The sequence below is a fragment of the Nicotiana tabacum genome, chromosome 11 (genome assembly GCF_000715075.1).
Source record: "Nicotiana tabacum cultivar K326 chromosome 11, ASM71507v2, whole genome shotgun sequence".
In the NCBI taxonomy this organism is placed as follows: domain Eukaryota; kingdom Viridiplantae; phylum Streptophyta; class Magnoliopsida; order Solanales; family Solanaceae; genus Nicotiana; species Nicotiana tabacum.
In genome coordinates this window covers 37924897-37941010 of record NC_134090.1, presented here as the reverse complement: position 1 = coordinate 37941010, position 16114 = coordinate 37924897, and the positions used below count along the sequence as shown (strand labels likewise).

Genomic DNA, 16114 nt, shown 5'->3' with positions numbered 1-16114 from the left:
CTTCTTCAATAGGATCAAAGCCCATAACTCCACACATGCAGAATTGCAAGCACTCCAGGCAGATTTGAATTTGGCATATGAAAAACGACTAGCACCACTGGAGATTGACACTGATTCAACGGATATAATTAAACTGCTTCAACACAATATATCCCCCGCCTATACTAACACTATCTTAGAATGCAGGTACTTGTTGAAGAAATTGGGGAATCCAGTGATCCGGCATAGTTTCCGCGAAGACAACAAGGTAGCACACTTGTTGTGTAAATGGGGTTCCAAGCATCACCTAAGTTCTACAACTACTATTTTGCACTCACCTCCGGACGCACCAAAGAAGGCAATCCAAGATGAAAAAAATGAAGTTTTAACTACTAGACTAGTATCAAGCTCTATATGTAATATATTAGCAGTACCTGAGAACCTTAGTATTATCCCTGCTATTACTAACAGCGATGTAATGCCCCCCTAACCTTTTATGAATGAATCTATCCCTATTTCCAAAAAAAAAGGTATGTGCCAAGTAATATAATATTATTCTCCTGTTAAGTGTCATTATCAAGGGATGGATAAGACGATTTAGTGCATACTGATGATGTTTGATTATCTGAATCATGCTTGTGTTTTAATCTTCAGCCGTAGGTATTTATTTTGCAAATTTAATTTTGTGGAGCGTTTTACATTACTAATATTCTTCTATTAATGCTTTGATTTCGTCCCTTAATTACACCATTTAATAATAGTCTTTATCAACTATTGTTGGAGTCAAATAATAGCAATCTTTCTTGAGGTAATTTATTTTTCTTTATCACATGATCGAACTCCTCTTTCAAAGATTAACTTCATTATCTATAAAGGAGAATAAAGTTTGCCAATATATTGCACAACTTTAATTCTTAACAGAATGTGATTGAGGAATCAGTGTTCACAAAGCAAAATTTGAATGAGTCTCAATTTGAGCAGCAACCGATTGCTTCATCTTTGATACATATGAACATGAGCCACCAAATTAAACAATATCCTTAAGTATGTTCTGCTGCGGATCGGAACAATTTAGGAGATATTGGACTTTAATATGGTGAATTTATTAAATTATACTTGTGATTTCAACCGCATATATTTATTTTGTAATATTAATTTGATATTTTAGATTGCGAAATAATGTTGATGTTCTATTTATTCTTTGCCTTCATTGCAGCGTTTAATAATAGGCTGTATCAACCACAACCGCAAAGAATATTGGTCTTTCTTGAGGTAATTTATTTTTCTTTTTCACATGAATTTTCGCTCAAAAATTAACTCGGTGTGTCTATTTAAGCGGAGAATTAAGTATTGGTGAAAGATAATTGCCAATAGCGAGAGTCAAAATTAATGTATGTTCTTCTTTATCTTTTAGTCGGCGCCTGGAGACTTAGGTGCTCAGAGATTGAGTTTGCACGCTCATAATTAATGTAATAAATTTTAACACTTCATGATTGCAACTTACAAGAATCCGCATATATGCTTAAGTTGCACGGAAAATTTGGTATTGCAAATTATAAGAGAGAAACAAATTGTTTGGGTCATCACTTGTTTTAAAATGAATTATGCGTTCCGAGGCCTTAAAAACCTCCTTCGGCATCACCTCGATTTGCGTGCGCAGTCCGGGCGCGTAGCCGGAAAGCCATTTTGTGAAAATCTGTGAAAAATGAAGAATTTTGACTTTAAAATGGATTTAAGTTGACTTCGGTCAACATTTTGGGTAAACGGACGCGGATCCATGATTTGACGCCCCCGGAGGGTCCGTAGGAAAATATGGGACTTGGACGTATGCCCGGAATCGAATTCCGAGGTCCCAAGCCCGAGAAATGAATTTTTAAAGAAAATTATTTTCTGAAATTATTTATGAGTTTTGGAAATGAAATGAGTTTAAAATTGATGGTATCGGGCCCGTATTTTGGTTCCGGAGCCCGGTACAGGTCTTATATGTGATTTAAGACGAGTCTGTAAAATTTGAAAAGAAACGGAAGTCGTTTGAGGTGATTCGGACCCGTAGTTGTGAAAATTGATACTTTGAAAGTTTTGAGGTTTTTCTTAGATTTCCATGCTAAATTTGTTGGTTAAGAGGTTATTTTGGCAATTTGATCGCACGAATAAGTTCATATGATGTTTTTGAGTTAGTATGCATGTTTGGTTTGGAGCCCCGAGGGCTCGGGTGAGTTTCGGATGGGTTTCGGAAGGTTTTGAACTTGTGAAAAATTGCAGAAACTGTTGTTTTAATGCGCAGGCCTTCTGTACTTCGCAATCACGAAGCCCTTCACGCGATCGCGAAAGGGAAAATGGGCAGGGTTGAATTTTGTTCAATGCGAACGCGAGGTAAGGATCGCGAACGCGGAGCACTGGGGGGGTTGCTCTACGCGAACGCGACCCATGTCCCGCGAACGCGTAGCGTAAATGGGGGGCTGGTCTAGGAAGTAATCGTTCCTCTACGTGAACGCGTGCACAGGCCCGCGAACGCGAAGGTCAGGGGGGCCAACCCTTCGCGAACGCGTAAGAAGACTCGTGATCGCGTAAGCCAAAGGAAGGTTACTCTTCGCGAACGCGGCAGACCCAACTCGAACGCGGCAGACCCATCGCGAACGCGATGAAGGCCTGCCCAGCGATTTTTAAACAGTAAGCAACACACTCGGGATTAATCCAAAATTTCATAACTTCTTCTTCCAAACTCCAAATTGGGCGATTTTTGAAAGAAAACTTCACCACAAATTCATAGGTATGTAATCTTAGACTCATTTTCTTCAATTTTCATTAACACTCATTAGATTTCTAGGCCTAAATCATGTTCTTAAGGGTAGAAAATTAGGGATTTGGGTAGAATTAGGGCTTTTTGTATAATTGGATTTTAGACCTCGTTTTGGGGTCGGATTTCGAAACTAATAACATATTCAAGCTTGTGGGTGAATGGGTGATCGGGTTTTGGTCCGAACCTCGTGTTTTGACCAAGCGGGCCCGGGGTCGATTTTTGACTTTTTGGGAAGAATGATGAAAAATCTATAATTAAGCATTGGAATTGAATTGTGTAGCATTTATTGATGTTATTAAGTCGATTATGTCTAGATACAATTGATTTGGATCCAAATTCAAAAGGGAAAGCGGTGTTTTAGGCTTGAGTTGGCCGTGGAAGTTTGAAGTAAGTGTTTGGTCTAACCTTAGCTTGAGGGATTAGGAGTTGTGTCCTATTTGCTACATGTTACTTGTTGAGTACGACGTATAGGCATGGCGACGAGTATTTATACGTTGGTGGCAAGCATGACCGTGAGTCTTAAATTGAAATGTTGTGTTCTGAATAAATACTACGAATGCCTAAGTTGTTGATTCTATGTGTTGATCAAGGATTATGATTATTCTCGTGGAAATTACTTATGATTGAGTGTTGGTGCTAGTTGAGGTAGTTAGATGTTGGAACAAGTTTGGTTATAGCTGATTTTCCCTTGCCGGGACGTATTTACTTATACTGTCGATTCCCTTGCCGAGATAGCGTTGTCTCTTTATTGATCCTTTACCGGGACTCTTGTTGTGATTGGTGTTGAACTGTATATGTGGATCGGATTGCGCGCCGCAACAATATTATATTTGGATCGGGTTGCACACCGCAATAATATTATGCTTGGATCGGGTTGCACGCCGCAACAATGATATAATTGGGTCGGGTTGCATGCCGCAACAATAATATAATTGGATCGGGTTGCACGCTGCAACAGTGATAAATGATATGGATCGGGTTGCACGCCGCAACAGTGTTATTATGTTTTGGGATCGAGTTGCACACCGCAACTATTGATAATACAAAGTGTTTATGGATTGGTTACGAGTTCCTTATTGTTTTGATGTAAATTCTAAATTGCCCTTATGCCTTTCTCTTCATTTACTGTTGATATTGATATTCCCCCACAGCATGTACCCCCTCCCATCTTTACTTGTTTATTCCTGTTTTATTTTCCGCTGCATATTATATAACTGCACTAGTTTATTTGATAGTCTGGTCCTAGCCTCGTCACTACTTTGCCGAGGTTAGGCCAAACACTTACCAGCACATGGGGTCGGTTATGCTGATCCTACACTTTGCACTATATACAGATCCTGGAGCGGCAGCTTTTGGACCGTAGCTTTGGGTGGCTGCCTTCAGTCCAGTTAGAGATCCCGAAGTAGTCCTGCAGGCGTCCGCAGGCCCGGCATTCTCTTCTATCTTTATATGTATTCTATTTTCATTTACTTAAAAGACAGATTGTACCTTTCTTTCCAGACATCTGTATGTAGTATTCGTAGTTGGTCCATGATATTGTGACACCGGATTCTGGGTAGAGATGTATGTTGGTATTGTCGTACTGGTTTTGGCTAAGTTATCAGATTAAGTCTTCCGCATGCATTTATTTATCGTTAATATTTCACTGTTGATCGCATGTTAATTTAAATTGTTAAAAAGGGCTAAATAAAAGATTTAGTGATTCTATAATACGCGGCTTGCCTAGCTTTCATGAGTAGGCTCCATCACGACTCCCGAGGGTGGAAAATCCAGATCGTGACACTACATTTAATTGGTACACAATTTAATTTTTCTTTAGTAATAATATAAAAAAAATAATAAAAAAGAATAAAAACAGTAAATAAAGAGTTAGGAAAAACTTCACATTTGTTCTTTCCTGTCGTGCGGTTTGGTTTCTCAATGCTAATTGAATTTCTTCTCTATTCTTTCGCAGATGGCGAGAACACTTGCTTCCTCATCCACCGATCAGCAACCTGAGCCCCCGGCAGCAGCTCCCACGAGGGGTAGAGGGCGAGGCCGAGGCCGTGCTAGAAGCCGAGGTAGGGGCAGAGCTCAGCCTAGAGGAGCAGCACCAGCGGCGGAGCCTCAGGTTGACTTTGATGATGAGGTTCCAGCCCAGACAGTTCTGGTGGGCCCAGCTCAGGTCCCAGAGGGGTTTATTGCTACCCCCGTACTTTAGGATGCTCTGGTCCATCTAGTGGGCCTCATGGAGAGTGTCACCCGGGCAGGCTTGCTTCCTGTAGCACCAGCCGTCTCTCAGGCTGGAGGAGGAGCCCAGACTGCTGTTACTCACACTCTGGAGCAGATGGCTCCCCAGTTCCAGATTCCAGCAGCTCAGCCAGTTGGAGCAGTTCAGCCATGTGTGGTAGCTTAAACCGGTGATTGAGCAGCTATGTCTGTCGATGCTTTGTGGAGATTGGACAGGTTCACCAAGCTCTTCACTACTACCTTGAGCGGCGCATCTTTTGAGGATCCCTAGGATTATCTAGATAGTTGTCATGAGGTTCTCAGGAACATGGGGATAGTGGAGACCAATAGGGTCGATTTTGCTACTTTTTGATTATCTGGATCCGCCAAGACTTGGTGGAGAGCCTATTGTTTGGCTAGACCGGCCGGATCGCTAGCTTTGACTTTGGAGCAGTTTACTCAGCTATTTCTGGAAAAGTTTCTCCCTATCACTCAGAGAGATGCCTATCGGAGGCAGTTTGAGCGTCTCCAGCAGAGTTCTATGACCGTTACTCAGTATGAGACCAGATTCATCGACTTGGCCTGTCACGTTCTTATCATACTTCCCACCAAGAGAGAGAGAGAATGAGGAGGTTCATTGAGGGACTTATTCAGCCGATTAGCCTTCAGATGGCTAAGGAGACAGGGAGTGAGATTTCTTTCCAGGAGGCGGCCAATGTGGCTAGGAGAGTGGAGATGGTACTGTCGTAGGGAGGTGGTCAGGGGTCTGACAAGAGGCATCGTCATTCGGGCAGATTCAATGGTGCCTCGTCTGGAGGGAGGGATTCGTATGGTAGAGGCCATCCTCCTAGGACTTTTCAGTCGGCACTTCAGGTTTCTCACGACGTTTCAGATGGTCGTGGTTCTCATATGCAGTATTCGGATTAGCAGCCCTACAATGCACCACCAGCTCCTATCAGTGCACCGCCGCTCCAGAGTTTTCAGGGTGGTCATTCAGGTTGCCAGGGTCAATCTCAGTTTCCTTAGCTGCAGCACTCAGGTGGATGCTTTGAGTGTGGTGAGTATGGTCATATCCGAAGGGCTTGTCCGAGATTGGTGGGTACTCAGTCGCAGTAGCAGGGTTTCCGCGCTATGGTTCAGGCACCAGGTGTTCCACCGCCTGCTCCGCCAGCTAGGGGTGGGGTAGAGGTGCTAGAGGTGGAGGTAGAGGTGTTAGCAGTGGAGCTCAAACCGCTAGAGGTGGAGGCTAGCCAGCTGCAGGCCATCCTAGAGATGTAGTCCAGGGTGGTGGGGCCCAACCCCGATATTATGCTCTTCCAGCCAAGCCTGAGGCTGAGGCTGAGGCTTCCGATGTAGTTATCACCAGTGAAACTAAAAGCGCGCTTAAAGCGCAAAAAAGCTCTAAAGTGAGGCGCATAGACTATTCAGCGTTTCGCACTGCCTCAAGCGAGGCTCACGTGCCAAAGGGCCCCTTTAGATACCCTTTTTTAAATTATAAAAAGTCTCTCACCAATCCCTAAGCCATGCTTATGTAAAATAACCAATAAGCTACTGAATCATTAAATAAGGAAAGAAATCATAGTTCCCAAAAAAACAAAAAAGGAATCAATAGAAGTATAAGAAGGGGAGTTGAAGAAGAGCAGCAGAAATCGGCAAACTCAACTAAAACAGAGCCGAAGCATTGCAGCGGAATAATCCTTTATCGCAACAGGTATGCTTCTTCTCCTTCTCTGTTCTCTCTTATACTTATACTTCTTCTACTTCTTCTCTTTTTGCTTTTTGACTTTTTCTCCATTAAAGAAGTGGTTTGACCTTGATTGTTTTTTTCTGGTTCAGTTTTTTATTTTTTAACTTTCTGATAAAGCTTAAATAAATGCTAGAGGTGTTTTTGTATACTTACATGTGTTTTGTCTTTGCAGAGAATGAATGGAAGTATGAGATACTTGTCACCATAAAATTCTTTTAACTTTTATAGTGGAGTTATCAGTGGGATGAGTATTGAGTCTATATTGAAACACCTGTAAAGATAAATTAGACATGGCCATAGTGGTGGACCCCAGAAGGGCCAATACATGTGAACTAAAGTGATCTCTTTTACTTTTAAATAATTTACACAAATTGTTTCACTATGTTTTGTAGCTTTCTAATTTGTACCGGAGCTGGACTACTTTCTGATGGAATTAAAATTGTTAAATCTGATTCTTTTATCACATGCAATTCTGATTGTCAACATTTATATTCTTGTTGTATATTTTAATAATATAAAACTTGTAATATTTGCAAGTAAAATGCATAACATATTATTTAAATTTTATTTCACATATAAAAATGGCAGAGGACTGGTCCAAAGGCAATCGTAGGGATCCTAGTTGGAAATATAACTATTTGAAGAATCCTAATGACACTACAAGAGTCACATGTAATTTTTGTGGAAAAACAACAACAGGTAGAATTAATCGGGTAAAACAACATTTGATTGGTAATTTTAGAAACGCAGCGAAGTGTACCAAATTCCCATAGGAGGTTAGAGAGGAATTGAGAAGTTACATGGAGGAAAAAAAATACGAAAGGAAGTTTGTACTAACAACTTTTCTGAATTTGATGAGTTCGATTATCATGATGATGTTGGTGGAGAGGAAGAAGTTTCAAATATCATTCGTAGGAAAAGAGGTGGAGAAAACGTTACTAGTGGCTCTAATAAGAAATTGGCCAAGGGAAAGGGACCTATGGATGTGTTTCTACAAAAGCGAGGAACACTTAGGCAGATTAATATCAAAGATTCGTGTGATAAAGAGGCAAGAGCAACGACTATTCAAAAAATTGCTCGTTTTTTTTACGATGCAGGGATCCCATTCAATGTTGCTCGCTTAAAAAGTTTTAAGGATGCAGTCGAGGCTATAGGAAGCTATGGACCAAACTTAAAGCCTCCAATCTACCACGAATTGAGGGTTCCCTTACTTAGGAAGGAGGTAGTGTTGATCGATGAAATTGTAAACAAGCATAGGGAAGAATGGGTAAAGTATGGGTGTTCTATTATGGCTGATGGATGGAAAGATAGAAAACAAAGAACTTTAATAAACTTTTTGGTGAATTCTCCATATGGTATAGTGTTTTTGGAGTCAATAGATGCATCCTCATTTGTTAAGACCGGAGAAAAATTATATGAATTGCTTGATAGATATGTGGAGCGCGTTGGAGAGCAAAACGTGATTCAAGTTATAAGTGATAATGGTAGCAACTTTGCATTAGCCGGTAAGAATTAATTCTTTGACTATTTTAGTTATGTGTTTTACTTTCTAATATCAATTCAAACCTCTAATTTTTAAATATTAACATATCTATTTACTCTTTTTGGTATAGGTCAACTGTTACAGAGAAAAAGAAAGCACATATATTGGACACCTTGTGCAGCCCATTGTATAGATCTTATGTTAGAAGACATAGGGAAGATTCCAAACATCAAGAAGACCATTCAAAGAGCAATTGCCCTTGTCAGTTTCATTTATGGGCACACAGGAGTCATAAATATGATGAGAGATTTCACAAAAAATAAAGAGTTGGTGAAATATCGGATTACTCGATTTGCAACAAGTTTCCTGACTTTGCAACGGTTGCATTGTCAAAAAACTAATTTGCGGGCAATGTTTACATCTGAACGTTGGGTGAACAGTAGTTGGTCGAAGACTTCAAAGGGAAAAAGTGTAGCTCATTTTGTCTTGATGACTACATTCTGGAACCAGGTTGTTTACATTTTGAAGATAATGGGGCCTCTGGTTAAAGTGTTGCGATTAGCTGACAATGAAAAAAACCCTGCCATGAGATACATTTATGAAGCTATGGATAGAGCTAAGGAGGCTATTGTGAAAGCATTTGATGGGAATTCTGCGAAGTATAAAGATATCTTTAAAATCATTAATGAAAGATGGTCATGCCAGTTGCATCATCCATTACATGCAGTCAGGCATTATTTAAATCCTGAGTACTTTTATCAAAATCCAACCATTGAAAATTGTAAAGAAGTAACTGATGGGTTGTACGCTTGTATAGAAAAATTGGTTCCAAGCATTGAAGTACAAGACAAGATCATATCTGAGATACCACTTTATACTAGAGCTGAACAACAATTTGGTCTTCCAATTGCAAAAAAGATCAAGAACGATAAGATCTACTGGTTAGTAAAAATATTGACGTATAGATTCTTAATTATTGCTTTATGTTGAATAGTGGAATTTATATGGAAATTCAGCTCCACATCTTCAAAAGTTAGCCATTAGAATTTTGGGCTTAACAGCTTTTTCTGCTGGGTGTGAGCGTGTTTGAGCATGTAAGTATTCATAATGATATAATTATTTTTCTACTTTTCTTTGCATTGTTAATCAATTAGACTATATTACTCACATTCATGTTATATATACAACAGATATATACCAAAAGAGGAATAAATTGGAGCATCAAAGACTGAATGATCTAGTACAATCGTGCATTAAAAGTTCATTATGACTTGCGGAGTGTCATTGATCCAATCTCATTGGATTACATCGATCACAACAATGAGTGATTGATTGGGAAGATGGGTGTTAATGTTGAGGCAGAAGATGAATTGGTGTTTGAGGATGACAACTTAACTTAGGGTGATGTAGCAAGAGCGTCAGGGAGTGAAGACATGTTGACATACACAAGGCGACAAAAGAGACAATCCGAAGTTATAATTAATGCCTCGAGCTCTCGGGCTCCACGTGCTGATGTAGTTGAAAATGAGAGTGATTTTAATGACTTAGACGAAGAAGAGATTGAAGGCTATATGTCGAGTGATACCGATGAGGGTCACCCTTCTGAGGAAAATTACATAGAAGAATATGATTATATTAGTGATTAGAAGTAGTATGGTTTAGATTTTCATATTGAAGACTTAAGTATGGGTTTAGCTTTCATATTAAGATGAAGTATGATTTTATCTTTTCATATCTTTACATATTAGGTAGTTTATTCCTTATTGCGCTTTTTTTTTAGTGAAACCCTCGCTTTAAGTGCGCTTTGCCCTTTAAGCCCCAGCAGGGTTTTAGCCCTTTTTTGCGCTTTTTGCTTTGGACAACACTGGTTATCATAGGTACTGTTCTGGTTTGTGGCAGAGATGCTTTAGTTTTATTTGATCCAGGGTCTACCTACTCCTATGTGTCATCTTATTTTGCACCGTACCTGGTCATGCCTAGTGATTCCTTGAGTGTCCCTGTATATATGACTACACTGGTGGGTGATTCTACTATGGTAGATAGACTCCATCGTTCGTGTATAGTTGTGATTGGGGTTCTTGAGACTCGTGTGGATTTATTACTTCTGGACATGGTTGATTTTGATGTCATATTGGGGATGGATTGGTTATCACCTTACCACGCTATTTTGGACTGTCATGCCAAGACCACCTTAGCCTTGCCGGGTTTACCTCGTTTAGAGTGGAGAGGGACTCTTGGTCATTCTACCTGTAGTCTCTTATGTGAAGGCTCAGCGTATGGTCAAGAAGGGGTGTTTGGCCTATTTGGCATATGTTCGTGATTCTAGTGCTGAGGTTTCTTCTATTGATTCTGTGCCTGTTGTTCGTGAGTTCCCTAAAGTATTTTCTTCAGACCTGCACGGGTATGCCACCCGATAGGGATATTGATTTGGCTCCGGGCACTCAGCCCATTTCTATCCCGCCATATCGTATGGCCCCGCCTGAGTTGAAAGAGTTGAAGAAGCAGTTGCAAGACTTGCTTGAAAAAGGTTTCATTAGACCTAGTGTTTCGCCTTGGAGTGCGCCGGTATTGTTTGTTAAAAAGAAGGACGGGTCGATGAGAATGTGTATTGATTACCGGCAGTTAAACAAGGTTACAATCAACAATAAGTATCCATTGCCGAGGATTGATGATTTGTTTGATCAGCTTCAGGGTGCCAAGGTATTTTCGAAGATTAACTTGAGATCTGGCTACCATCAGTTGAAGATTAGGGCATCTGATGTCCCTAAGATAGCTTTCTGCACCCAGTATGGGCATTATGAGTTCTTGGTAATGTCATTCGGGTTGACAAATGCCCCAGCAGTTTTTATGGATTTGATGAACCGAGTGTTCAGGCCATACTTGAATTCGTTCGTGATAGTCTTCATTGATGATATTTTGATTTATTCCCGTAGCTGGGAAGAGCACGAGCAGCATCTTAGAGTGGTTCTTCAGACTTTGAGGGATAGTCAGTTGTATACCACGTTTTCGAAGTGTGAGTTCTGGTCTATTTCAGTTGCATTCCTGGGTCATGTTGTATCCGTAAAAGGTATTCAAGTTGATCCGAAGAAGATTGAGGCAATCAAGAACTGGCCTAGACCAGCATCAGCTATAGAGATCCGGAGTTTCTTGGGATTGGCAGGATACTATCGTCGGTTTGTAGAGGGGTTTTTGTCTATTGCAGCCCCGATGACCAGGTTGACCTAGAAGGGTGACCAGTTCAGGTGGTCAGACAAGTGTAAGGCGAGCTTTCAGAAGCTCAAGATAGCTTTGACTACGGCACCGGTGTTGGTTTTGCCCACAGGTTCAGGGTCATATACAGTTTATTGTGATGCATCTCGTATTGGACTTGGTGTGGTGTTGATGCAGGATGGCAAGGTCATTGCCTATGCTTCGCGGCAGTTGAAGATTCATGAGAAGAACTATCTGGTTCATGATTTGGAGTTATCAGCCATTGTTCACGCGTTGAAGATTTGGAGGCATTATCTGTATGGCGTGGCATGTGAGGTGTTCATAGATCACAAGAGTCTGCAGTACTTGTTCAAGCAGAAGGAGCTAAATTTGAGGCAGAGAAAGTGGTTGGAGCTGTTGAAAGACTATGATATCACCATTTTATACCATCGGGGTAAAGCCAATGTGGTGGCCGATACTTTGAGTAGGAAGTCAGCCAGTATGGGTAGTCTTGTTTATATTCCGGTCGGTGAGAGGTCGCTTGCTTTGGATGTTCAGGATTTGGCCAATCAGTTCGTGAGGTTGGATGTTTCTGAGACCAGTCGCGTGTTAGCTTGCACAGTCGCTCGTTCTTCTTTATTGGAGCGTATTCGAGATCGGCAGTATGATGATCCCCATTTGTGTGTCCTTAGAGACACGGTGCAGCATGGAGGTGCCAAGCAGGTTACCTTAGGAGATGATGGAGTTTTGAGATTGCAGGGTCGAGTTTGTGTGCCTAATGTGGATGGACTCCAAGAGTTGATTTTAGAGGAGGCCCATTGTTCCTGGTACTCTATTCATCCGGGTGTCGCTAAGATATACCAGGATTTGCGACAGCATTATTGGTGGCGGAGAATGAAGAAGGACATTGTTGCACATGTGGCTCAGTGTTTGAACTGTCAGCAGGTTAAGTACGAGCATCAGAGGCCTGATGGGTTGTTCCAGAAGATTGAGATTCCTGAGTGGAAGTGGGAGCGTATTACTATGGACTTCATTGTTGGGCTCCGACGGACTTAGAGGAAGTTCGACATATTGTGGGTTATTGTTAATAGGCTAACCAAGTTAGCACATTTCATTCCTGTGGCAGTCTCCTATTCTTCCGAGAGGTTAGCTGAGATCCATATCCGGGAGATTGTTCGTCTTCATGGTGTGCCCGTGTCTATCATTTCGGATCTAGGTACGCAGTTTACCTCACATTTCTGGAGAGCAGTTCAGTGAAAGTTGGGCACACGAGTTGATTTGAGCACAACGTTCCATTCTCAGACAGACGGGCAGTCCGAGCGGACTATTCAGATTTTGGAGGATATGCTCCGAGCTTGTGTCATTGACTTTGGAGGCTCGTGGGATCAGTTTTTGCCTCTAGTAGAGTTTGCCTACAACAACAGCTACCAGTCAAGTATCCAGATGGCTCCTTATGAGGCTTTGTATGGTAGGCGGTGTCGGTCACCGGTTGAATGATTTGAGCCGGGGGAGGCTCGGTTGTTGGGTACGGATCTGGTTCAGGATGCCTTGGACAAAGTCAGGATCATTCAGGATAGGCTTCGTACAGCTCAGTCTAGGCAAAAGAGTTACGCTGACCGTAAGGTTCGAGATTTAGCATTCATGGTCGGTGAGCGGGTATTGCTTTGCATGTCGCCCATGAAGGGCGTGATAAGATTTGGAAAGAAGGGCAAGCTTAGCCCTAGGTTCATTGGCCTGTTTGAGATTCTTGATCGAGTGGGAGAGGTGGCTTACAGACTTGTGTTGCCGCCGAGCTTATCAGTCGTGCATCCAGTGTTTCATGTGTCCATGCTTCGGAAGTATCACGACGATCCATCCCACATGTTAGATTTCAGCACTGTCCAGTTGGACAAGGAGTTGTCTTATGAGGAGGAGTCGGTAGCTATTCTAGACCGGCAGGTTCGTCAGTTGAGATCGAAGAGCTTTCCTTCTGTTCGTGTTCAGTGGAGAGGTCAGCCTGGCGAGGCATCGACCTGGGAGTCCGAGTCCGATATGCGGAGCCGCTATCCCCATCTTTTTCCCGACTCAGGTACTTCCTTCTTAAGTCCGTTTGAGGACGAACGGTTGTTTTAGAGGTGGAGAATGTGATGACTTTTCCAAAAGGTCATCACTTGTTTTAAAATGAATTCTGCATTCCAAGCAAGGCCTTAAAAACCTCTTTCGGCATCACCTCGATTTACATGCGATGTCCGGGCGCGTAACCGGAAAGCCATTTTGTGAAAATCTATGAAAAATGATGAATTATGACTTTTAAAATGGATTTAAGTTGACTTCGATCAACATTTTAGGTAAACAAACCCATACCCGTGATTTGACGGTCCCAAAGGGTCCGTAGGAAAATATGGGACTTGGGTGTATGCCCGGAATCGAATTCCGAGGTCCCAAGCCCGAGAAATGAATTTTTAAAGAAAATTATTTTCTAGAATTATTTATGAGTTTTTGGAAATGAAATGCGTTTAAAATTTGATGGTATCGCGCCCGTATTTTGGTTCCGGAGCCTGGTACAGATCTTATATGTGATTTAAGAAGAGTCTGTGAAATTTGTTAAGAAATGGAATTCGTTTGAGGTGATTCGGACCCATAGTTGTGAAAATTGATACTTTGAAAGCTTTGAGATTTTTCTTAGATTTCTATACTAAATTCGTTGGTTAAGAGGTTATTTTGGCGATTTGATGGCACGGATAAGTTCTTATGATGTTTTTGAGTTAGTATGTGTGAGCACGTGATTTTTGCCCTATATATGAATTATTCCCAAAAATTCAAGTAAAATGATTTTTTGTGCATTTTGGTGTCATTTTTGATAATGGTTGCATTTTTATTTGCGCATGTTAATTTTTATAAAATACAAAAATATGCATTTTTGCATTTAGGTTTTAGTTTTATATTTTAGTATCAATTAAGGTTTAATTTGTTTAGACAAAACATGAAAAATCACAAAATTAGTTCACTTTTGCATTTTAATGATTATTATTGTGAATTTGTCATGAAATAGTTTTTAAACAATTTTAGGAATTAATTAGTCTTTGTTTTGAAATAATTAAGATTTCATGTTAGTTTTACATCTTTATAAAAATTAGAAAAATTATAAAAAAAAATTAAAAATGAGAAAAAGGAAATAAAATAGAAAAGAAAATAAGAGTAAAATAGGTGGTCTTAAAAAGACCCAAAATCTGGGCCAAGTTCCGTTCTTAAAACCCCCAGCCCAAACGGATCCTAGCCCAAAATCAATACCTATTCTAACCCCAGCCCAAATCACCCCTCCTTGCCTGCCAATCCATCCCCGTAACCCGACCCATGCCAAAAGCACGAAGAAGCAGCGGATGAGCCCTAAGTCCCAAACCAAACGCAGCCGTGTTCTTCTTCTCCAAATCACTCGAACCCAACCCCAAATTCCATCCAAATTCCAAGTGAGTGAGCCTAAATCCCTAACCTGCGCGTTCATCTATCTCTCCTCCTACCCCAGATAACAGATTTCACGCCAAAGATTCTCTTTTCGTTCACTCGCTCGAGTTTGAGAGAAGTGACGCGATTAGAAGGTCCTAGAGATGATACGTTGGATGAATGTGAGGCATCGGATGGATTTCGTTCAATTCGAGCCCTACATTCATCTGGGGTTCGTTTCATAAAAGGATTGAATCTGATTCTTTGAAGGGTGGTTTTTCGGAAAGGATTTTTGGGGAGTGATAGATTTTCAGAGAGTAAATGGTGACTTCTTTTTCTTTGTTTTTCTGGAATTTCTAAACAAAATATACAAAAATCAAAGGGTTTAGTTTGAGTTGGTTTTCTTTTCGAACCCTGAATTTCGTTCTTCATTGGTTTGGTTCTGATGTGTAATGCAATTGAGAGGAGGCTGTTTTGAGTTCATCGTCGTTGTTGTTCGTCGTGGATCCCATTCGAGGTATCTTGGTCGTCATTGATTCATTTGGTTTTGGTTCGAGTAATTCACTGTAATCGCCAAACTTTGTTAATTGAAGAGCTGATTTCAGGTACTAGTTTCATTTTTGAAATTAAGTGATGTCGAATAGCCCTGTGCAATGAGTTAAACGAAGTTTGCGTATGTCCATGAATACTTCCCGGTTACTATAATGAAATCTTAGCTCCCCTGCCTTCTTCCCTGTGATTTCCATTTAGTATGATCGATTCACTTTCATATCTGTTTTTGTGTTTCTTTCAACATCAATTGGAATCTGTGGAACATCGATCGTATGCTCTAAGAATACGTGGTGAATATCGTTTGTTTTCCTTTCGTTGCAAAACATCTGCTCATGAGATTGTTTGGCAGAATATGAAATTGCTGTTTGGTTTCTTGTTGGTTGGCATTCTCTTAGATTACTGGTAGTAGCCTAGTGCTGAAGTCTAGATTAGACAGCATTTTCGTTTCCTTCCAGCTGTGGCATCGATAGTGAAACTTGTGTGGCTTATGTCTTGAATGTTATGTTGATTTAGTTGAAACTGCTGCTCTGTTTTAGTCCGTCTAATCGCCTCGGTTTGATTAATCAGAAAACTCTAACTTCATTCATGTCTCACTTTTCTTTAATATCACTGATCTTCCGTGTGTGGTGAGAGTTGTTCGAATTTGTTAGTTCTCTTGTTGAGGTTTGATACTTCTCTTGCTCTCTGATTGACATAGATCATTTGTTGGAACTGAGATTGCCTTGGCATCTAATTC

General features: G+C 40.8%; 1 protein-coding gene across 1 annotated transcript; it reads left to right on the top strand.

The window, feature by feature from the left end:
• Positions 1 to 7315: 7315 nt before the first annotated feature.
• On the top strand, positions 7316 to 9863 carry LOC142165808 (uncharacterized). Its single transcript, XM_075224183.1, has 5 exons — positions 7316 to 7447; positions 7558 to 8239; positions 8348 to 9162; positions 9212 to 9301; positions 9618 to 9863. The coding sequence occupies exons 1-5, from the start codon at positions 7316 to 7318 to the stop codon at positions 9861 to 9863; spliced, it is 1965 nt and encodes a 654-aa protein (XP_075080284.1).
• The last annotated feature ends 6251 nt before the right edge of the window (positions 9864 to 16114 follow it).

What these genes read in the sequence shown, in the direction of transcription:
- LOC142165808 (XM_075224183.1), top strand. Translation starts at nt 7,316, where the DNA reads ATGGCAGAGGACTGGTCCAAAGGCAATCGTAGGGATCCTAGTTGGAAA. An exon ending in CAACAGGTAGAATTAATCGG is followed by an intron (nt 7,448 to 7,557) that starts GTAAAACAACAT and finishes AAAATACGAAAG; the next exon opens with GAAGTTTGTACTAACAACTT. An exon ending in TTTCTGCTGGGTGTGAGCGT is followed by an intron (nt 9,302 to 9,617) that starts GTTTGAGCATGT and finishes AACTTAACTTAG; the next exon opens with GGTGATGTAGCAAGAGCGTC.